The 24,121-nt window shown below is 41.5% G+C and overlaps 1 protein-coding gene across 2 annotated transcripts in view; it reads left to right on the top strand.

Annotated features, from left to right (window-relative positions):
* ROPN1 (rhophilin associated tail protein 1) overlaps positions 1 to 23,053 on the top strand; it is a 28,309-nt gene extending 5,256 nt beyond the window's left edge. The window contains exons 2-7 of one of the 2 annotated variants that reach the window (XM_059388004.1): positions 10,884 to 11,011; positions 15,054 to 15,171; positions 16,475 to 16,636; positions 18,322 to 18,387; positions 22,212 to 22,387; positions 22,868 to 23,053. In XM_059388004.1, the coding sequence (XP_059243987.1) occupies positions 10,896 to 11,011; positions 15,054 to 15,171; positions 16,475 to 16,636; positions 18,322 to 18,387; positions 22,212 to 22,387; positions 22,868 to 22,934 (705 nt within the window). In that variant the 5' untranslated portion in view covers positions 10,884 to 10,895 and the 3' untranslated portion in view covers positions 22,935 to 23,053. The remainder of the gene's footprint in view (positions 1 to 10,883; positions 11,012 to 15,053; positions 15,172 to 16,474; positions 16,637 to 18,321; positions 18,388 to 22,211; positions 22,388 to 22,867) is intronic. The other variant, XM_059388005.1, reaches the window with a different exon arrangement.
* The last annotated feature ends 1,068 nt before the right edge of the window (positions 23,054 to 24,121 follow it).

Below are 24,121 nucleotides of genomic sequence, written 5' to 3'. Positions count from 1 at the left end.
GATTGAGTCCCACATTGGGCTCTCTGCTCAGCAGGGAGGCTGCTTCCCTCCCCCGCCACGTTTGCGCCTCGGCCTACTTGTGATCTCTCTTTCTGTGTCAAATAAATAAATAAATAAAACCTTTTAAAAAATATTTTTTAAAAAAAGCTCATCAAGGACTGAACTGAGGAATGAAAGAGAAAGATGGATCAAAAATGGCCATGATACATCAGATAAGGCAATTGAGAGAGTAAAAGTCTGTTTGGGACACTTTTATGGGAGAGGAGAACCCTATAGTAGGTAGCTGGTGAATACATTGCTGTGTAGTTGGGAGCCTACCTTGGGCCTTGAGAGCTTGTTTGGAGGTTCTAGCAGGGGAGCGCAGCTACTCGTATACCCTTGACCGAAGACCGGTCCTCTCCTCTATCGGGGAAGGTCGTCCTCTTCGACCGAGCGCGCAGCTTCGGGAGGGACGCACATGGAGCGGTGAGGGAGGAAGGGGACACCCGCCTAGCCAGCCAGATCAGCCGAATCAACCCTGGCGATCAATGGGGTGACAGATGTCGCAGCCAGATCGCCCTCACATCCGGGAGCCTACCTTGGGAAATGTGGGAGGCATCAGAATGGAACTCTGGTTGAAGCCATGAAAATGGGCCTTATCTCCAGCTAGAAGATAGTAGGGTGCAGTAGCTCTAGAGTTCAAATACAACAACTTTTAAAACTCTAGTATATATGTGTATATGTATATGTATATATTTATACTCCCCACTCAGGGGCTCCCCGCCCAGGACCCTAGGATCTTGATCTGAGCCAAAGACAGCTTCACGACTGAGCCCCACATGCCCCTAGAAAATACATTTTTAAAAACATTGTAAATAAAGTGGAGAGCTTTAGAAGCAATGAGGACTAGATGGATTAAAATTCCAGGAGGGTGTGGAGCCCCTCCAAGGTAAGCAGAGGATCACGAGCCATTTTTTTCCCCTGGGGCCATTTGCCAACCCTGCCTGTGGACTGAGGATTGTGCTTGACCCTTGCAGAGCAACTATACTGGGTAAAAGGGAAAAACCTGCAAGGCTTTTGGTAGTCAAACAGCAGTAGCATGACAGATTAGAAATTTTTGGCACCCCAAACACACTTTAGTTTTTAGACATCTAACATATAATTTAAAAAACACTGGGCATACCAAAAGGATGGCAGTGTGGATTCATTCTGACTTCCTTGGTTTCACTCAGGTTGGGAATGGCTGCACGTTCTCCAAGTGAGGATAATAGTTGGGTGGGATGCAGCCTTGGGCGGAAAGTCATTCACTGAAAATTAATTAAGAAATAGAATCACGTTGTTGGGGAATGTGAAGATCAAGCCAGGCAGAAGCAGGAATGAAGGAGTTTGAGAGTAGAGGTGAAGCATTGTTGGACTATGCTGCACTGAATGATATTGTAAAGATTGCTATGCTGTTACCATTTTATAAAATAAAAATACATTTGTAATAGATTAGAAATTTTCTGTTCTTTCAAATTCAATCAGCAGATCTCAATCTTAGAATCATATGACCATCTTAAAATTTGCTCATGCTTTGGTGTTTTATAGGTGTCAGAAATCTTAAAGACCATCCCCCCTTAACAACCCAGCAAGCAGTTTCAATTCTCAAGAGGGGATCCCAGCTCCTATTAATAAATTAGTGCAAAGTTCCACTGCCTCCAAATGCTTCCTTAGTAAAGGAGTTTAGTCAGATGTTCCTGCTTCTTTCTCTTGGCTCCTCTTTTCTTTAGAAAGTATCAGCTGTCTTTGGTCTGTAGGATATTCTGTGAATTCTCTTTCCCTGCAATCGAAAGAAGTTTATTCCCTTTGCTAATTTGTCTCAAACTTTCTTGCCGGCTTCTAATACTCTAGGTGAACAATTTAAGCTAGAAGCTAATGTTTCCTTTAACAAGCAGTATTTTTATAGTTTACTTTCTAATAAATACTTTTTAATATATAAATCTCAGCTTTTACTAGAAATTGATCTCAATAACCAGCAGGATTTCCTTGAAATTCATCTTTGAAATTTTATCTTTGAAACACTACAACTTCAACACTGGAAGAAAACTCAAAAGCTTTTCCAACAGAAGCACTTGAGCTTCCTCAGCCTTTTTCATGTCCTAGCATACAAAGGAATATACGTAATGCACACTGGAGCAAACTGCAGCGTACTGGAAGATATATATGGAGCTTATACAAAAATTCAACATAGGTTTATTACATAATTATAATTAAAAGTAGAATACAGAGTAACAGTAAAGATATAACTGTTTAATTTGAATGAAACTCCCAAATAAACATTTTAAAGCTTTTTAAAGAGAAGTCAAGCTTGCTGTCTTATCACGAGTTTGCTTTATACCAAGTTTTGTGTTGAAACAAATACATGAGGTTCCCAACAACAATCTTGTAATGATGTTCTCTTCAAATTCTTATAGCTACCATCAGTGGAAAAGTTTGCCTCACAGATGCATCTTGGCAAGTAGTAGAAGGGTATTTACTGATTTTTCTCCAGTTAATAGAAACTCCTTTCTCACTATTAACCAGAATCTGGATCATTCAGTTCCTTCTTTCTTTCATTGAAACTCTCGTGATTACATGAATAGATTTCTAACGTGCTTGAAGTGTTTCATATCATGTATTTCCAAATAATGTGACACTTAACAGATGTTTTGCTGCTAGTCTTCTTTAGGATTGAAGCTAGAGTACCAGTTAAACTCCCCACTGAACTGCATGTCATCTCACATTTCCTTTCAACCCATGAGCATTGTTGGTATACTTATTTTCACACACTTCCTGAGATTTTGATTAAATTCATTCTGGTGTTCAAAAATGTCAACTAAGCCAATTTTCTGAAGACAATACTCTCCTCAACAACTCCGCAATAAAGATCATTGACATTTTTTTTTCAAATTTTCTTTTAGCTCCTTATCTCCAGAGAAAGAGCTTTTCCTTTGATAGGTACGTTGGTAGGAAACAGCAAACGGTCTCTTCACATAAAGCTGGAAACAGAACCAGGATGGCTTGGATTTTTATTAGTAACATCCTTTAAGGTGGAATTCACATTCACAGGGAACTCCAGACAAGAGCTTATTGAGAACAAAACAATGTCTTCACTTGCATCTCAGGCATTGAGAACATGGAGAGCAGATCCGAGGGAAAGCCTTCCTGCCTTCCTGTCGTCAGTTTTCCCACCAGTGCAGGAACTGCTGGGCTTGCATAATCTAGAACATCTGATTTGTGTTAAAGTGCTTAGTTACTACTCCACATATATTACCCTGAGTGGTTTGTTTTGGTACTTTTTGGCAACACAGTCCATATTCTTCCAAGCATTCCTCCCCAGGGGTTCTAACTAGTGCCATTAACTGAGCACAGTGACTTAACCTCTGCAGGTTCACCATTCTGCAAGGAAATGCTGTGATTAATTTGTCTTGTACAGAATGTCATTGATGCATCTTCTAATAGTATTATTCCAGAGTAACCTTTATATATTTCCTTGGCTTTATTTAGTCCCAAATGTGTGGTCACTTTCCTGGCAGGTTGGTAAAATGAGTTAGCCCATAATTGTGGGAGATATATTGGCTTTAGTTCCTAATTATGAGACCTTTTAATTAGCTTCTTCAATCCAGTCGGATGTAAAGTACTGTTGTAAATACTGTTGTAAATGGTTTCCTAAAACAGTGGTTTTCGAAGTGTGATTTGAGGGACTTCAGAGGAGCCTTGAGACTTTAGGAAGTAGGAGTGCATGAAGTTAAAACTGCTTTTGTAATAATACTAAGACATGATACGCCTTCTTCGGTCTTTTCCTTAAGAGTACACGGTGGAGGGGGCACCTGGGTGGCTCAGTGGGCTAAGCCTCTGCCTTCGGCTCAGGTCATGATCGGAGGGTCCTGGGACTGAGCCCCGAGTGGGGCTCTCTGCTCAGCGGGGAGCCTGCTTCCCTTCCTCTCTCTCTGCCTGCCTCTCTGCCTACTTGTGATCTCTGTCAAATAAATAAATAAAATCTTTAAAAAAAAAAAAAGAGTATTTGGTGGAATTTTCCAGAAGCTACATGATGTGTGGTATCATAACAGATTAAATGCAAAGCAGATATGAGAATCTGACTGTCTTCTATTAAGCCAGACATTAAGAGATTTGCAAAAAATGTAAAACAATGCCACTTTTCTCACTAGGGATTTTTTCTTTCTGGAAACTATAGAACTATAGAACATCGAAATGTTGCTTATTATGTAAGGGATTTATTTTTATTTTAAAATTAATATTTAAACATTTTTACTTTGATTTCTAAAATAAATATTGATCAATAAAGCCCATATTAACAAAAGCTCCTGGGGGTCCTCAATAACTTTTAAAGGGTCCAGAGACCAGAAACTTAAAGAATTATCCTCTTAAGAAACTATCTGTGTAACATAGACATTTTCTGTTGAGGCCCTGGCGTACTTTTCCTGGCACCAGTTTCTTCATTTGATAACTTTTCCATGAAAATAAGATATTTAGGCAGACAAAGGAAAAATTTTCAGAGCAAACAAATCTAAATCTGAAAAATCCTAAAAATAATAGATATTAATAAAAATGATTACTACTCAATCTTAAATTATACTTTATGGTAGGAAAATAAATAATATATTGGAAGTATTAAGGCAACTATGGGCCTTTTTGACCATAACAAATCAATTTGCAAAGAAGATAAGGTTGTCCATTTCCTTACGAAGATTTTAAAATAAATTACATACAATTTTTGAAAAATTAAGCATTTTTTAAAATTTATTTATTTATTTATTTATTTGATTTTTTATTTTTTATAAATATATATTTTTATCCCCAGGGGTACAGGTCTGTGAATCACCAGGTTTACACACTTCACAGCACTCACCAAAGCAGATAAGTTGGATTTTTGAAAATATGATTTAATAATCAATGCTAGATTTTTAAAAAAAAAATTTTTTATTTGAGGGACAGAGAGAGAGGGTGAGCCAAAAGGAGGGGGAAGGGCAGATGGAGAGGGAGAAGCAGGCTCCTGACTGAGCAGGAGCCCCACATGGGGCAACAAGGGACTCAATCCCAGGACCCCGAGATCAGGACCTGAGCTGAAGGCAGACACTTAACCGAGTAACCCAGGCACCCCAAAGTGCTAGATTTCTAAGAATATAAGCAATTACATATAATGAAGTAAAATTAATATTTTGGAAAATATTTTTCAAGCAATATTGAAGAGCTCCAAATCCCTTTTCTAAACCAATTAAATTATTTTCTATTATTTGTTTTTAGAAACTTTTTTTTATTTCTACAAACAAGTAATGTCATTACAAAATTTCATTAAGAATCAGATTTTGGGGGGACGCCTGGGTGGCTCAGTTGGTTGGACGACTGCCTTCGGCTCAGGTCATGATCCTGGAGTCCCGGGATCGAGTCCTGCATCGGGCTCCCAGCTCCATGGGGAGTCTGCCTCTCCCTCTGATCTCCTTGCTCATGCTCTCTCTCACTGTCTCTCTCTCTCAAGTAAATAAATAAAATCTTAAAAAAAAAAAAAAGAATCAGATTTTGGGGGCACCTGGGTGGTTCAGTGGGTTGAGCCTCTGCCTTCGGCTTGGCTCATGGTCTCGGGGTCCTGGGATTGAGCCCCGCATTGGGCGCTCTGCTTAGCGGGGAGCATGCTTCCCCCTGCCTCTCTGCCTGCTTGTGATCTCTCTCTCTGTCAAATAAATAAATAAAATCTTAAAAAAAAAAGAATCATATTTTGAATATTTTACATCAAAGGCCAAGAATAAATAACTATATAAATCAAGTCACAATTTCAAACAATGAGCAAGTGGTGATGATAATGATGAAGCACATATGCCTTCTTTGTTGGGAGAAAAATATAAAAAATAAGCAAAATAAATGAAAGTACTACACATTTGAAATGCATGCACAAATGATTATCACTGGTAATAAACATATTACAATTAAGCGATATTAAGCAGACTCACGGAGATGGTTCTAACATGATGGATAAAGGGGGAAACCCTATACGAGCATCTCCTCTGGCAGGTGTTATGCATAAAACCTTAAGCACAAAAACAATAATTACTGAAATCTGGAAGTTTACTGACTGAGCCCAACTGTTTCCGAATATAATTTCAACTGTTATAAATCAGTGAATCATTGTAAAATGGTTGTAAATTTTGTATCACTATAAAAAGTTTACAACCATCCATCTATCCTGGAGACACCTGTAACCCATTCTGCTGTGGCCACTTGTGGAAAGCTCAGCTGTAGATATCTGTAAAAGGCAGAATGGGATGAAATGGCAAAATGTGTATTACACATAATATCTGATGATTCCCGAGTTTTCTAGGAAGACCTATGACGTAGTAGAACTCAAGATGAACCTTAGGGGTGTGTGGAGTTTGAATAGATGAGAAAAAAGAGAGCACTTCCAAGTAAACCAGCCAGAATTAGCAACATCCCGAGGGAACTAGAAATGCAAGACAGAGTTCTGTTAACAATGGATGAGCAACCTTCAGATACAAAATCTGGAAGGATTGGAAGGATGCCAGAGTAGACTACACATTGGAAATTTGTATTGGTAAATACTAGCAGAAAATTTCTAATTTAAAATTGTGTGTAAAGTATAGAGAACCTTGAAAGTCAGGATGGATATGATTGCCATTTTGTGAACAGGGCTCTCGGATCTATCAATGGCAGCATAGAAGACTGATCTGGACACACTCAGAATAGACCAGGGAATGACCTGAGACAGGGATACCAGTTAGGAGCCTGCACAGTAGGTGGTGAGGGGCTGGGCTAGGAGAAAAAAAGTAGACATAGAGAGGAAGGGATGAATGGAAGACACATTTCAGAGGAAATATTTATCCATGAGATTTCATGAGATTCAACACATTGAAGAGAATGGATGGCCCAGGCTTTGAGGCCAAGTGACTGAGAAAATAGTGGCGTGATTTTCAGACACAAAGTTGGGAAACGGACTTAGTTGGGAGATGGAGAATAAATTTTGGTGGAGATGTATCCCGGAAGCAGTAAGAAGTGAACAACAAAAGCATAGGAGAAAGGTCAGGGATGGACAAGTATAATCACCACCATCTTGTGGTGGAGGAAGCCATGAAGGGATGTGAGCTTTTCAAAAAGAGTGACAGAAAGACATAAACTCAGAATGCTGAAGACTGAGCTTTGGGAAGATTGCAAACTCATGCTTAACACAAGAAAAGAGGGAAAAAGTTACGGTGACAGGAGACATGCGAAGGAAAATAGAAAAGCAAGAATGGTATCTGCCGTCAAAGGAAGAGAAAGCCTCAAGAAGGAAGGGACAGTCATGTTTAATGGCATGCCTCCCGCATCAGACTGTGTGTGTTCAAATCCTGCCTCTGTCACTTATGGGCTACATGTCATTTCAAAAGTTTTATTCTCTCTCTCAGTTTCAACATCTCTAAAATTGTGGTAAATGTACCTCTTAGGGATATTTTGAGAATTAAGTGAGAAAATATATGTAGAACACTTAACATAGCATCTGGTACAAAAGTTAATAGATATAACCGATGGCTTATAAGGGGCAAACGGTGGGGCAGGAGAGCAGAAAGAACTGCAAGAGGTTGAAGAAGGACTAATCATGGAGAAAAATAGATTGTTTGGCCAAAAATGGAGAGAGATCATGGAATGTTCTTAGAAGAGGCATGGGGTAAAGGCTTTGTTTAAATTTGCTCTATACTGACCAAGGGTTATCATTGTTATTGTCATCCTGGAAGCCTAGTTAATTAGGGTTGGGCCATCTTCTCACTTATATAAGGCCATTTTAATCTTTAGAATAGAAATAAAACAATTGTACAACTACAAGTTCTAAATATATATGAATAGTCTAAAATGCAGCCTCTTTGAGAACAGTATGGCACTGCCTCAAAAAATCAAAAATAGAATTACCATCTGATCCAGCAATCCCACTTCTGGGTATATGTCCAAAAGAATTGAAAGCAGGTACTTGAAAAGATATTTGTATACCCAGTTCGTAGCAGCATTATTCACAGTAGCCAAGAGACCAAAAAACAAACAAACAAACAAACAAAACAAACACCAACAAAACAAAACCCAAACGCTCAACAACAGATGACTGTGGTATATATATCCAATGGAATATTATTCAGCTTTAAAAAGGGAAAATCAGACCACTCTTACAATATGGGTGAAACTTAAGGTCATTATATTAAGTGAAATAAGCCAGATACAAAAGAGGAAATACTGTATGAATCTACTTACATGAAATACCTAGAGTAGTTAAATTCATAAATACAGAAAGCAGAATGCCAGGAGCTCAGGGGAGTGGGGAAATGGAAACGTATTGTTGAATGGGTACAGAGTTTCAGTTTGGAACCATGAAAAAGTCTAGAGATGGATGGTGGTGATGGGCACACAACAAGAAGAATGCATTTAATGCCTCTGAACCATATACTTAAAAGTGGTTACAATGGTAAATTTTGTATATTTAATGACTATATATATATATATATATATAATATATATACACATTTCGAGACAATAGGAGCAAAAAAGGATTGGTAAGTTATCAGAACAATACATTCTTAATGGTTACTTTTAAATTATGAAATACTTCATACATAGAAAATAAAATGCATGGGAGAACCTGGGTGGCTCTGTCAGTTAAGTGTTTGACTCTTGATTTTGGCTCAGGTTATGATCTCAAGGTCATGGGATCGAGCCCTGCATCAAGATCTGTGCTTAGAGCAGAGTCTTCTTGAGATTCTCTATCTTCCTCTCCCTCTGCCCCTCCCCCCACTTGCTCTCTAAATAAATAAATAGCATATACATGTAATCCTAAACGGTATTTTATCCTTTCCATCCAGCATTGCTAGATTCACCCATGGTGGTGTCTGTGGTCTACTCAATGAGAACTCTGTTGTCTTCTCAATGAATTGAAGCTTTTATCATTACGTGCTGACCCTCCTTACTCCTAATAGTGCATTTTGCCTTGAAGTTTCTTTTCTGGTATTAACATGTCTGCATTCATTTTCTTTTGGTTTTATTTGCCTATTTATTCATATATCCTTTCACCTTCAGTCTTTCTGTGTCGTTAGGTCTTTTCAGATGTGCCCATAGTTGGATTTTTTATAAATCTGGTCTGATAGTTTCTGCATTTTGATGGCCATACTTGCTTTTTATTATGATTACTTGATATACACAGATTACTTTCTATCATGCTATTCATCCACTTTTTCTATGTTCTCCCCACTCTTCTCTTGCCTTCCTTCGTGTGGGTTGATCAAATTGTCTTGTTCTTGTTGTTAATTCTTTTTCTCCTTTCTTCTAGTTTGGTGGTTATATAATTTCTGCAGTAATTATTCTTGAAATTTACTATGCATTCTTGACTTTTTACAAAGTCTGAAATCAATCAACATCTTTGAACTCTTCTTCCTTCAAACAAAAGAACATTCAGTAAATGAGAATGGAGTACCACCAGGCTGGGGCCACTTTACCACCAACCTGAGGCCACTTTAGTTTCTTTTCTTGGGATTTCCCAACAGGGTCAGTGGTATAAATCTAAAACTTAGACTTAGTTCGTGGCAAACAGACTTGTGGGAAACTATGTTGCCCCCAACAAGAAGCAGTAATGAAGACACATTTCTAGGTTGTTTCCCCCCTGCCTGTAGGCACATATTTTTACTGCTTACACTGAGGGTGTGTTATCCTCTAGGATCTCAGTCCAGCAGTTCATTTGTTCACTTTTGTGGGCCTACTACCTGGTCTGTTTTCAACTTGTCTAATCATTTGTATGAAAGGTTCATCTTCCTGGCTTCTACATTTGCCCCTTACTTTCTGCATTTGCTTACCAGTCTCCTTTCTACTTTACTCACTTTGTTTGGAACTTAAGGATTTCTCTCACTTTTTTTCAAGTTCAGCAAGTCAATCTAATCTGAAAGGTGTGTTTGCTGGGTTTTGTCTAACATGTAGGTGTGAAGATGGGGGCTTTTTGGATTATCTAGTCTCTTTTTCTCTACAAACAGCAGGCAAAATCTTTATTTTGCTGTTCGCATATTATCTATGGATTTTTATGTTTTTTTCTTCAATTTGTCTTGGAACCTTTTGAATGAAATGTACAAGTTTCCTCTTTTACAATTAAAAAGATAAATACATGCAGATGTAAGGAGAGTTATTCACCAAATGGCTGTTTGGTGATTATTTTTATTTGGAAATAACCTAATATCAAATAATAAAGGATTCACAGAGTAAATTTTGCTACAATTTATTCTGCCATAACAGTTGTGTGTGTGTGTGTGTGTGTGTGTAATGGAAGATGTTAATAACCCCGTTTTTATTTATACAAACACATATATATTTACACTGAAAAAATTCTGGAAGGAGATATTCAATATTTGGGGGTGACATCGCTAAGGGATATTTTTGTTTACCTCTTGCTGATGTCTACTTTTTTTTTTTTTTTAAAGATTTACTTATTTATTTGACAGAGATCACGAGTAGGCAGAGAGGCAAGCAGGGTGGGTGCGGGAATCAGGCTCCTTGCTGAGCAGAGAGCCCGATGCGGGGCTTGATCCCAGGGATCTGGGATCATGACCTGAGTTGAAGGCAAAGGCCTTAACCCACTGAGCCACCCAGGCGCCCCTGATGTCTACTTTTTAAATGAAGAAGTATTGTGTGGTTTTTATGTAAAGGACATAATTATTTACTAGAACGAAAAGCAACGATTAGTAACCCATTCTCTAACTTCGGAGTTGTGTAACAACAGAATGCATACACCTTATGAGGGACTGAACTCTCCCCAGTATGGAGAGTATCAAACAGAGGCAGGGTGGTATCCTGCCCAGGATCCCTCTCATTATATGACTCAAAGATTCCCAATTTATTTATCTTTCCCCTGCCGTCAGGTCGACCAAGCAATGCCTCAGACAGATAAGCAAATATGCATCCCCCCGGAGCTGCCGGAATTGCTGAAGCAATTCACCAAAGCCGCCATTCGGACCCAGCCGCAGGATCTCATCCAGTGGGCTGCGGAGTACGTACTCGTTCTCACCTCAGCCCAGGGTGCCCCTTGCGGGTGGAGGCGGGGCGTGGAGGAGGGGAGGTCCTGGGGAAAACTGAGGAGGTTGTCATGGCTGCAGCCTGGGAGTCGGGAACGATTAGCATCATCTTGTGAGGTTCAGCTCTCGAATTGCTCTGGTGCTTTAAAATCTACCGATAAATACATCACGCTGGGTGAGGGTGGGTCGCCCTCCCCTAAGCGACCCAGACTGAGCGATAGGACCCCAGAGCAATTGGCCGAGGTTCCTGGGGCGATCAGCAGGAGTTAGAGTCCCACAACCCGGCCGCACACGCACCTGGTGAGGTCCCTGCGCCCCCCTCTCCAGTCCCAGGGGAAACAGGCGCGGAGGTGGGGGGGAGGGTGGGAGAGGGATGTAGGGTAGGGAGGGGAGAGGAATGTAGGTAGGTAGGAATGTAGGTAGGAATGAGGGTAGGAAGGCCCCGCCTGCCTTCCGTGGTCCGAAGTAGGGCCCGCTCTCGGGTCTCACCACTAGAGAGCAGCAGCGCGCCTCGGGGAGCCGGGCGCTGAGGCCGCCGGCTGGGCAGTGCGCGCTCGGTCCCAGCTGGTTCACCTCTGCGCTTGCGCCTTGTTGAGGACACCCCCCCACCCCCACCCCGCTTCTTCCACTGCCGATCAAGCTCATTCTTGCCTCAACCAGAGACATTCTGTGGCTTGTCTTTGGGAAAATTCTATTTTGTGTTTGTTTGAACTCGTCCGTTCCTTCAAAATGTACATGTCCACGCACTGCACATTGCACTCTGGAGAGAGAAGGCAGCCCTGAGTGCCGAGGGCAGGAAAAGGGGCCAGGCTGAAAACACTGCGCCTCAAACTCAGGTGCCCCCTTGCAGGGGCGACCTCCAGAGGCTGTTCCGTGGAAAGAGCTTGCACAGCGAGAGCTAGCTGTTGGCCCGTATTCAAACAGCTTTGCACGGAAAGCCTCTCATTTATGAAATGGCTTCTTAGGGACACATGCCCGCTTGACACTGGGGATCCGGGACTTGAGGTAGGGGTCGAGAACTAACCATACCTCCTGGATCATTTTCAGGCTAGTTTTACTGCTTAATGATGATCTCCTTTGTAGCGTTTCAGCGGGAGAAGGGGAGTCAGAGATGCTGTTGAGCCTAGCTGGGGCGGGGGAGGGGGGCGGCGGAAGAAGGGAGAATGTCCTCAGCATGAGATGTATTGAGCAGGTGGGAGGAAGGTGTGGACACCTTGAGAAAGCACACAATGTTATCCAAGATCAGCCTCACAGTCACAGCCAGGGCACTCCTGGTGCTGGGCTGAGTCAGGATGAAGCTTTTACAGATGGAGGGAAAATAAGCCAGTGGTGCTCGTAAATAAGGGACATAAAGGGGTTGCTTTGCTAGTAATGAACACTTTAGTTTTCCATTCTAAATTTTATAAATTACCTCCAAGATTGTGTTTTGGCATCAGAAGACTAATTTCTTTTGGCATACTCAGACAGACTTTGCTTTATACCACACAATAGTTTAACCCCCCCCCCCATTTTATTATGCTACTGCTTTATAACAAGGAAAATGACATTTCTTGCCATTGTCCCTGACATTTATGGGAGAAAACATTCCACTGTTGTAGCCTGCTTGCTCCCTTTTTGTATCATGTGCTATAAATTTTTTAGATATCCACGAAGAATCAGTTTGTAGTTTAGCTACAATGAGAAAGGAAAGCATGACCCCAGAGCATTCTCCATCTATTAATACATGAAAAGCATTTATCAGATGATTTTATGAGACTCACAAGCCCGTAGCACTTTGTAGAAACTCCACGAAGTATTCCCAGACAAAATATGTGCTTAATTCATCACAAGCAAGAATTTCCCTGCATATGTGCTGTCTGAGAAGAAATCACCTCCCAGACATCTGCAGGATGTAAACATGTCTTGTGGTATGTGTGACTGCACGGATTTGTAATATATGTGAATAACCGTGGAATTGTTCATTGCAAATGAAGCTAAATAACCCACAGAGTACTAAATCCCTGACTTCCACATTCTTTCACCAACTTGGTTAAAAAGTCCAAAGACATTGCTGCTAAGTGTATCACTCTATTTGGGCAGTCACTTCTGCCACATGATGTGCTGCATTTCTATCTCTCCTGTTTATGCTGCCCAAGTTACTAGAGCCCACTCCTGTTGTCACCCTGAACCCACACGTATCCCAACCCTGATCTGTCTGTCTGTGGAAGTTGCTCATGTACATGGTAAACATCCAGACAGTATTTCTTCTGCCCTCCCTACTGCTGACCTCCAAGGCAGTACCTCGAAGGTCTTATTTTGCTCCTTGTAGCTCTACATTGCTCTGGAACCTAGAGACAGGTAGTGGTGCATCCCTATCATTGTATAGCTTGACCTTAGTATGGGCTTCTACAAAATTCCCTCTATTACTCTTTTTATACTACTGGATCTGGAGAAAAATAATGAGACTATTTATTCATGAAAACTAAAGCAGAGAGGGGCAGAGGTGTATGATCCTGGGATTCTTAATAACAAGGCTTTTGATGAAGACAGACCTTCCAGATAGCATTGATGACCCATGTGTCAACTCCTATGTCCATTCCCAGCTACAGGCAGCCCTTTTTATCTTTTTAAAAAAGATTTATTTGAGAGAGATAGAACAAGGGAAAGGACAGAGGGAGAGGATATTCGAGCAGACTCCTGCCAACTGAGGAGCCCAACATGAGGCTCCATCCTAAGAGCCATGAGATCAGGACCTGAGCTAAATCCAAGAGAGTCAGATGCTTAACCAACGGAGCCCCAGGCGCCCCAGCTCTTTTGTCTAATATCAATCCTGAAACCGGACTCAGTATTTTTTCTGTGTTGCGCCCGGAGTCCACTCCACATAATGTCAGTGAGTGGGCAGATTTTATTAAAAATTTTTGAGGAAAGATAGAGAAGAGTTTTACTTCACACACCCCCACATAAGATCGTCTCACCCCTTCCGTGGCCTGTCTTCTCACCTCAGCCTCCCTCAGAGTGCCCTGCCAACCTTCTTTCTCTCTCCCCTTAAAACCCCTTAAAGCCTTACGATCTCTAGCTGGAAACGTTTCTTCACTCACCCCGAGAGCACCTCCTTCTCCTCCCCTTTCTTATACAAGTCACTCTAGTGCTCTTCCAACTTCTTTCCAAGATTGCCTATTACATATTACCAGGATTATACATTACCCACTACCTAGACTACCCGCTACCGAGACTACCTATTACATATTACATATTACTCACTACCTAATAATCAACTTTAAGTATGTCAATAGCCATGTTACTGGAAATAAAGATTTTATGATTAAAAAACTGTTCCTCTAGGTACCAGGAATCTTCTTCCCTAAAAGAGAGTGGGGATTTAAAATAACAATGATCTTTTTCTCCCTCCTATTATATATATACTATATCATATATAATGTATATAATATATAATCTATGTATATGTGTATGTACATGTACATATGTTTGTACATATTACATATTTATGTGTTCTATAAAATAGAGAAGAAACACAAATTACTGTTATATGATGTATTACATATGTATTATGTGTATATATGTCATATATAATATATTTTTTCTATATAATGTATAATATGTATATACTCTGTATCTCCTATTATATATATGTATATGTGTGTATGTAATGTGTGGCTGCGCACCTACACATGTGTATATTAAACACTTAGGAGGGATGACCGGGAAAAAAAAAATCCCAGACTCTATATGCTTCAGGGAATTCCATACCAAAATTTTTATCGATTATTTGTCATCCTTAGACACAAACAAATCTTTTTATTCACTAAGTGTTCTTTATACCTGGAATGGCAGGTAACACATTCGGGCTTTTCCTGTACATAAAGGATCTAAACAAAGTGTCTGGCATATAGGAGGCCCTAACAAATGTTCTTTCCTCCATCCCCTGCCCTCAAGAAAAAGGAGAGGGGGTTTTCAAAGCAGCCAGAGGCCAGTGGAATGTAGGATTTTCTCCCCACCCCCTAACTTTTTTTCTTGTAGTTATTTCGGGGCTATGTCTCGTGGAGAGATTCCTCCAGTGAGAGAGCGGTCTGAGCGAGTGGCTTTGTCTAACTGGGCAGAGCTTACACCTGAGCTGTTAAAGATCCTGCATTCTCGGGTAAGGGCTGTACCAGAGCATCAAGGGGGAAGATGGGGTAATACTGAGGCCAGGTGGGCACAGACAAAAGCCCACCATCCCCCAGCAGTCAGCTGGCCAATCAATATCATAAAATCCACTAAACCATTCACTGAAAGCAAACCTTCTCTTAGGGATAGGAATGATATTGAAATAGGCTACAAGCTGAGTTATTAGTGGGGTCATCCCAGATTTCCCTGAAGCTGGCAGAATGTCCAAGGAATCAACTCAATAATAATCCTTCTCTCCAGAAAAGCGCAGGTCCACAGTCCCTTGACTGTGACACACTTACTGATCAAGAACATAATATGATGGCAATCACAGTTTGGAGAGGGGTATAATTTAGTTTCCGAGCTATCCCAGATGCAGACATAACCTAGCTTTTAGGGAAAATCCTCGCTCTCTTCAAAGCCATATCATTCTGGGAGCTTTCCAATGAATGGATGAGGAAGGTCTGACTTGAGAAAGTTGTAGTTTGGCCAGTTCCAAGGAAATGTGGTTTAGCACCACCATACTCTGCTTTAAAATCCAGGATGGAGAGGTTTGGGGTATTTGAGGACTGACAGCCAACTACCTTGCTCCCAGAGGCTTAGCATTTCACTAGAATCGGAGGGCCAGGGAAGGTGTATGCTTCACTAGGGCATCTGTAGCCTTATCACACTGTTGGCCAACGACTTGTTCCCTTTCTCCTTTTAACCACCAAGCACCTTATGCAACAGACATGGCAGAGATCAGAGATCTACCATAACTGGGACCAAGCAACACTAGGCATCCAGACCACAGACCCCTTATTAGTCTTGGAAAAGCAGGAGGGTTACATGTGAAGTGTAGTGCAAAAAACTCCACAGAACATAGAAGCAAGAGACTTAACATCTAATTCTAATTTCACTACTGATTACCGGTCTCAGACAAGTCCTCAGCTACTGGGTTTCATTTGCAGGCTGCCCTATCTCCCTTATAGGCACAACCTAGGGATAAAACAGCAGACAATACTTTTCTGATAAAAGTATCAGAAAAAAATTAAAATGTAAAATAAAGGTATTATTTCCCTATAATCTTGACATTGAGAGTTAAAATGATTGCATCATACTTCAGCACACTTAACACTACACTGAATATTTCTCTACCCTTACAAAGAGGACGGCTAGAGTCCTGCCCTCATTCCTCTCCCGCCATCAAACCCCTTGCTGGGTGCTGGGAAAATGTGGGCCTTGCTGGGCAGTATCTCTTGGGGCATTCTCTCATCCTGTCCCTCCCTGTCCGTCGTCTGTCCCCTGACCTGCAGGTTGCTGGAAGACTGATTATCCACGCAGATGAGCTGGCCCAGATGTGGAAGGTGCTGAGTCTCCCAACAGACCTGTTTAATAGTGTGATGAATGTGGGCCGTTTCACAGAGGAGATCGAGTGGCTGAAGTTTTTAGCTCTTGCTTGCAGTTCTCTTGGAGTTGTAAGTGAGCTTTACTGCTTTCTGTTCCTTACCGGAAAAGCTCTGTCTGGGCCTGGAAGAGGACTACCTCTGCACACACAGTCCCGTCTTCTGGGCTGAGAACAAGCATACCTGTCTTGTCTACTTCCCTTCCTCTCTGAATTAGGTCATTCCTCTGCTCCTCAGCCAGAAGCAGGGGGGAGGAGGGGAGAGGGGAAACCTGTCATCAGACCCTGGGGAGAGTTTACTAGAATGTGGCTTCTGGATTATTTATGAATTTCAATCATTGCCTTCGGATTTATTTCCGTCACCACTCCACTTATATTCCTAAAGATAACCAATAGCCAGCTGCAAGAGATTCGCTTCTACTTGGGTTCCAGACACCTAGAAGATACACCAACGGGGCCTTTGAAAAAGAGATGCAGGCTTACAGAAAACTACTATTTGATAAGCATAATTGGATACAAAAATCAGAGCTGAGAGATCAGGAAAGGAGAAATGAGGCTATTTCCAGACTTACCGTTACGACATCATCATGGATGTAGGATGCTCATACAAATTCATGCCTTTTCTAAGTTTGACTTGATTTACAATTGGAAAAGGAATGTTTCTGTTTTAAAGAAAAAGATATTGCACCCAGTTCATGCACTTATTTAAAAGCTTTGGGCGTCATCTTATATATGGACTCACTCTTATTAAACACCTTTATAATAACTAAATGAAAATGAATCAGAAACATGGGTTTTTTAAAAAATCCTGGAATATGTGCAAGTTTGAAAGTTAATGAGAAAATTATTGACTCTGCCAAAAGCAAATGGTACATAAAGGTAGTCTGAATCAGTAAACAACTCTAAACACCATCTTTTTCTTTCATCTTGAATACACGTGGGATGCATATCTGACATTTTTGTTTGACAAAAATTATGAGAAATATTATTAGCAAGTTCAACTTTTCCTATAGGCTTCCCCTGCAACTTTCACTATAATTGTTTCTTTAGAGACAAGGAGAGGTGAAGCCATTCATAGTTTTTTTTATCTTCATTGTCCTGTATAGTAATACGATATAATGAATAAATTGCTTTCTTCCAAAGAGGAAAGGAAAATTGCAGCCAGTGCAGAAGTTTTGCCTATCAGTACTATCACGCTTCTGTGAAAATAGCCCCAAAGGTTGGGGGAAGTCCAGGAAGACAAATTAAAAATAGACACATTTTATTAAATTCCCGTAGGGTCACAAATATACTCACACTACATGCAGAGATATCTGGAGCAGGGAGGAGGGAACATACTTTATTTTATCTGTAGTTAATTCTGAGCTTCCTGATCTACCCCACCCACAGAGGGTTGAGTAGGAAAGCAAGTAGATTCAATCAATCCAGGAGTTTTAGTCCGATGCAGTACCAGAAACAGCTTTGACATAAATGCCCAGTCTCTCGGTTTTTTCCACCCCACTCCACTCTTCAAGATGGCAGCAGAGTGTATAACAGGGAAATGGTAACTCCAGGATCACACAACCACCAAGCAAAGGATTTCCTATATGTCTCGGTCCTTGGAAATCCATGGGAATAAACACTGTCCGTGTGGTCTCAGGGGCTTGTGGCCTAAGTCCTAGGTCTCTTCTCTCTCACAGCACAGTGCTCCCTCCCACCCCCCATCCCTAGCTCGTCATCATTCTGGTGGGTTCTGAGGACCTCTCTGAACCCTTTCAGGTTGCCTTCATCGGCTCCGTGGCTCCGGTGGTCTACTTCACAGACCTTCACCACCTTGTGAGATGTGTGAGTCCTCTCCTTCCACATGCCTTGCGGTAACAAAAGTGACTACAGAATATTAAATTCCACTCTTCCCTCTGCTGAGCTCACAGTGCAGCTGTAGGTTTACTTTGGTATGTCTCCCTCCCGCACTGGGGAGGGGGAAACCATGAGGTGAATTGTATCTTTCTGCCTCCCTTCCAAAACAGGGAGATTGGATTAGATGTTCCAAAAGTTCCTTCATCTCTGACAGACTATGATTCTAGTCTGCCTTCTCTACTTCTACTGAGATATTCTCAGGTCTGACTTTGGATAACAGTGAGGTCTTCAAGTATCTAACTGCCCCTCATCACCCCAACATCACAGAACACCTTGAGGTGAAGTCAGCCTGAAGGGCTAGTCTGTAAATAAAGGGTGCCTCGTGAATCTAGGAACCAGACCCATTATACCCATCTGTTTCATATTGGACTATTGCTGGGAACTTAAATGTGGAGGTGTGAGGGTGTCAACATCTGGCAGAGGCTTTGCAGTCTAGTTAAACCATATATCCTTAGCGTGCCTGGGTGGCTCAGTCACTTAAGCATCTGCCTTTGGCTCGGGTGGTGATCTCAGGGTCCTGGGATGGAGCCCTGCTCTGGGCTCTCTGCTCAGCAGGGAGTCTGCTTCTCCCTCTCCCTCTGCCCCTCCCCCTGCTCATGCTCTCTTTCTCTCTCTCTCTCTCTCTCTCAAATAAATGAATAAAATCTCCATATATATACATATACCCTTAGAGGCAAGCGCAGGAATTTCTCCTTCCTTTGCCAATTCACTAGTCAGACATGATCTTGGTGCCACGTAGAAAAACCAGTTCCCTCCTTTCATCTAAGGACAGGGACTTTCTTGAGCTCTCCCAATCTATACCCAGGATTCAAAAGACTGTGGCATGCAGACCTATATTTCTCTTCCCTATCAGCACTCCTTCCTCTAGACTAGCCTCTATTCCCTCCTGTTCCACGGGGACTGATTGTAGAAAAGGAAGACTGTTCATTGGAAGGAAGGATGTGTTTTGTTAGCAAATAATTCACTTTCTGAGCCTTTCTCCTCTGGGTTTGTGACTCTCAGAAGATGCTTTAAGGCTCCCTTTATCAAGTGGATCCCCATCTGATCAAAAAATCTTGTGCAACAAAATGCAGGTCCTTGTTTACTTTAGATTTATTTAAGTTCTAGTCCAGAGAATTCTTTATCCATTCATCCATGTATGAAATATTTTAAAATGTTAAGAGGACAATAAAACTTAAAGGCTTGTGTTTGATTAACAAGATACTGTTTGGGGTAAAAAGCACCTGTATTAGCTTGTAGGGCTGATGGAACAAAGTACCCCAGACTGGGTGGCTTAAACACTAGAAATTTATTTTCTCACAGTCCAAGAGCCTGGAAGTCTGTGATTAAGGTGTCTGAGGCCATTGTCCTTGGTTTGTAAATGGCCATTGTCTTCCTGTTTCTCTCTCTTTCTCCTTTTCTTTCTTTCTTTTCTTGATTCATTTATTTATTTGAGAGAGAGGATGGGTGAGTGGAGGGAGGGGGAGGGGAAGAGAAAAACTTCAATAGACTCCTTGCTGAGTTCTGAGCCCGATGTGGGGGGTTAAGCACAAGACCCTGAGATCATGACCTGAGCAGAAACCAAGAGTCAGACACTTAACGGGCTGAGCCACCCAGGTGCCCTTACCTGCTGCTTTATACAGTTGTCCCTCTGCGTATGTATGTATCTGACACGTCTATGTCCTAATCTCCTCTTATGAGGACAGCAGTCTTATTTGTTTAAGGCCCACTCCACAGACTTGATTTTAACTTAATTACCTCTAAAATGGCCCTATCTCCAAATAGAATCACGTTCTGAGGTCCTGGGGTTAGGGCTTCAGCATATGAATTTGGGGTGAACACAATTCAGTCCTTAACAGCACCCCAACATGGATGAGCCTGCAGGAATAGGACAGCAGAACAAAGGCAGGAGGGGAATTTTTGAAGAAAAGGAAGGAGAGAGGATGAGCTGTGAGTGGAGATGATGATGGAGTTCTTTGCACATAAGCTTGCAAATCTACCCACCCCCCCACCCCCGTCATACTGACCTCGCATCCCGCACATGGCCCACCATCTCACTGACAGCCTCTTCCCCAGCCTCTGGTCTGCCTGCCACTCACCCTCCTCCCTGGAAGCGTGTGGCACACTGCCACAGATGGTGCTTCGCAGCAGTTTCCAGGGCAGGGCTCCCAAGGGCAGGGGAGGGTCAATGAAAGGGGCCTGCTGCAAACCCCAAATCTCTTTGACATCATGCGTTTTACCATTCTAAAATTCGTGTACCCTGATGATTCCAGTTCATAAGGTAGCAATGTTTATCAACATAAAGAAACCAAATGTAAATATTAAATCAATTAAAGTTAATAATTAATGCAAACAATGTTTAAATCACTTGTCATCAGGTAAAACTGTCTCTCTAGGAAGATGACCAAGTTGATTCCGCGCCCTCATATACTTCCTGATACCTCCCCGTGTACACCCCTGGGTAACACACACAAGTTAAAGAGGCATCCTGTAGACGTCCGTTATATTCAGGGGAAGGAAGGGAACGGAGCAGCCCACAGCAGCTGCAGAGGAAGGGCAGTGCCAGCCAGCCTTCTAGGGAGATACCAGCAGCTGCCTTTTCCTTCTCCCAGGCACACCCAGTTCATCACTCAGGAATCACTGTTCACTGGTCCCTGGAAGGTGTTTAAGGACAATCTACACATCATCTGTTTTGGTGAACTGCCCTGGTAGACACGCTGACCTATGTTTGCTAATTCAGAACTAAACAATTCTTTCTTCAAATCATTTTTCTTTACCCCTGTAATTTCCCAACTCATTCACTTGGGAAATTTATGTAAAGAATAGGTTTATGGAAAGACACAGGTGAGTAAAAGCTAATTCTGAACATGACCTTTTGATGTTGGAAGTTTCATTGGTTTGCTCCTATACTGTAAACCTTTGGGCATCCATCATCTCCTAGTTCTTCCCCGGCAACAACGAGGTGAATGTCATGGCATATAAAATACAAGGTGTAAAACAAAAAACAACCAAGGTGTTTTGATTAGATGGATCTACATGTTTTAGAAGAACTGGTTTTGATGTTCAGTGTCACTTTTCCTGTATCTGGGACTCCTGTCTTCCCAGGGATTGACCCTTCTCCCCCACCCCCACCACTGTAGCATTGCTCCAAGTCCCATAGGAGCATATGGGCTAGACTAATTACCTCAACTCTTCAGACGAAAGATTAGAGAGCAATAAGAATAAGAAATAACTTTAATTTTTTAGAATGTAAAATCAAATTCTCCTTTAGTGAGGTTATTTTGATGAAAATAATAAATATCTTAAAATATTCAGTTCATAAACTTAATTCCTTGAGAGTAACCCTCCAACAAAGAAAGGAAAGGAAAAAAAGAAAGAAACCAGATGGAATTCATTGATGTTTGGGTGTAAAAAGTTCAAGCTTTCCAGAATACTACATTATTCTCACTTCATTTTATGAGAGCAGTATTTTTATTTGTTTTCTTTTATCTAAACTGATCTTGCAGGGGGTGCCTGGGTGGCTCAGTCTGTTAAGCTTCTGCCTTCCATTCAGGTCATGATCTTGGGGTCCTGGGATTGAGCCCCACCTATGCTCCCTGCTCAGAGGGGGGTCCTTTTCTCCCTCTCCTTCTGCCACCCCTCCCTACCACTCCTGCATGTGGGTGCACACACTCTCTTTCTTCCTCTCAGATAAATAAATAAAACCTTTAAACTGAATCTTAGGAATTTAGTTTGAAATAATGACTTTCTCATTTTATCTTATGCCTTTATAGACCATTGCCAAAACTCTCAAGATAGTGTGCGAGGTGTTATCATCTGACCATGACAGTGGACCTCCCCGGATCCCATTTAGCACCTTCCAGTTTCTCTACACATATATTGCTGAGGTGGACGGGGAGATCTCTGCCTCACATGTCAGCCGAATGCTGAACTACATTGAACAGGAAATGTAAGTAAACTTTTACCCATCAGAGGGGAAAGAATCAGAGGGGAAAACAAATCTAGCAGGCCATGATATAGCAAGGTTACTATATTATACTGCTCTAGGCACAGAGAAATGTGATGAAGAAAAAGAACTAAAGACCCAAAAGAGAAAGGGAAAGGCCAGGGAAGAACGGTGTGATTCCAGTGATGAATTGCAAATGCTAGTTCTCAGGCTGCCACCTGAAAATACCCAGTCACAAACTCAGGGGCAGGACCCAGATGTCTGCATCTTAGCAGGCCCTTCAGGTGACTGACTCACACTCAGGTTTTAGGTAGTAAGGTAAGAGTGGGGGAGGAGGAGCAGGCTGCCAAAGTCAAAGAAAAAGAAAGGCATTGAGGGCAGGATCCACAAAGAATTCATTTGGAAGGAGAGAGTTAATATACTGTCTTTCTTAAAACTGATTGTTCAATGAACTAACCCCAGATATATATTTTTCCCAAACAGAATTGGTCCTGATGGTTTAATCAAAGTCAATGACTTTACCCAAAACCCCAGGGTTCGGCTGGAGTAAAAGCACAGTTTTGGGCATTTTAAAGGAAGATAACAGAGTTGATTGTGCTTCAGAATGACTGAGCCCCACACACCATCTAATGTCAATTTTCTTGTACAACTGGTCCACACCAATAAACAATTAAGCAAACCTATGAACTCAAGAAATGTGTGGAATTAAGATGTAAAATTGTTGGAACAAAACACTTAAATGAACAGAAGATGCGTATCCTTCCCACATGGACACTGAGAATGGCTAACTAAGCAGGGTAGAAAATGTGTCTCAAGTCAAACCCAGGCTGTCAAGATTTTCACAGGTAGCATGTTAACCAGACACAGTTCTGATGTTTTGTGATTATGAAGGATCTTCTACGTAGTCAATCCACATTTTCACCAGTTTGGCTCTCCATTTGTCGGTATGGTACTAGTCACTCACACACTCACTAATGTTTGTCAAGGTTAGCTATGTGCAAGGAATAGGATAATAAATGTAGGACACCCTGTTAAGTTTGAATTTTGAATAAGCGAATAGCTTTTCAGTATTGTTTTGTTTTGTTTTCATGCTAAATCTGGCAACCCCACCTAGGAACTATGCTGGCTTCTGGACCTACAAAAATGAATCATATCTGAATTCTGCCCTCAATGAGCTCACACCGTCTTACATGAACGCAAGACATGAACTCAAATCACCTTTTTTTTTTTTTTTTTTTTCCACACAAGAGAGCACACATAGGGGTGGGGAGAGACAGAGGGAGAGGGAAAGAGAGAATCTTAAGCAGGCTCCATGTACAGCATAAAGCCTGACCTGGGGCCCTTAACTGACTTAGCCACCAAAGCACCCCTGAACTCAAATCATTTTAAAGCAAGTCACTCTGAGAGATACCATTATGTGTTACAGAGATTGGTATTAAAGGGGCAATGTCTCCAGATTTTTCTGACACTATATACAGATGTAATGGGACCCTCTTGGGAATTGCCCTGCATGAGGTTAAGACCTCTGACAAGGTCTCTGAAAGATTTTTCTTTCTTCCAGGAAGCAGATGAGATGAACAGTCTGTGGGGTTATTGTTCTTAAGGTCAGGTGTACCAAGGTTGCTGGATTCCTTCTCTCTGCCATACTCTTCTCTCTTGAAAGTTTTTTTTTTTTTTAAGTTGTTTTGGTATAAGAATCATGTTAGTGTGCCTTTTCCTTTACACATATCTTCCTTC

Source organism: Mustela nigripes, chromosome 2 (assembly GCF_022355385.1).
Source record: "Mustela nigripes isolate SB6536 chromosome 2, MUSNIG.SB6536, whole genome shotgun sequence".
NCBI classification, from domain to species: Eukaryota; Metazoa; Chordata; class Mammalia; order Carnivora; family Mustelidae; genus Mustela; species Mustela nigripes.
This window is presented reverse-complemented; position numbering and strand designations above follow the sequence as displayed.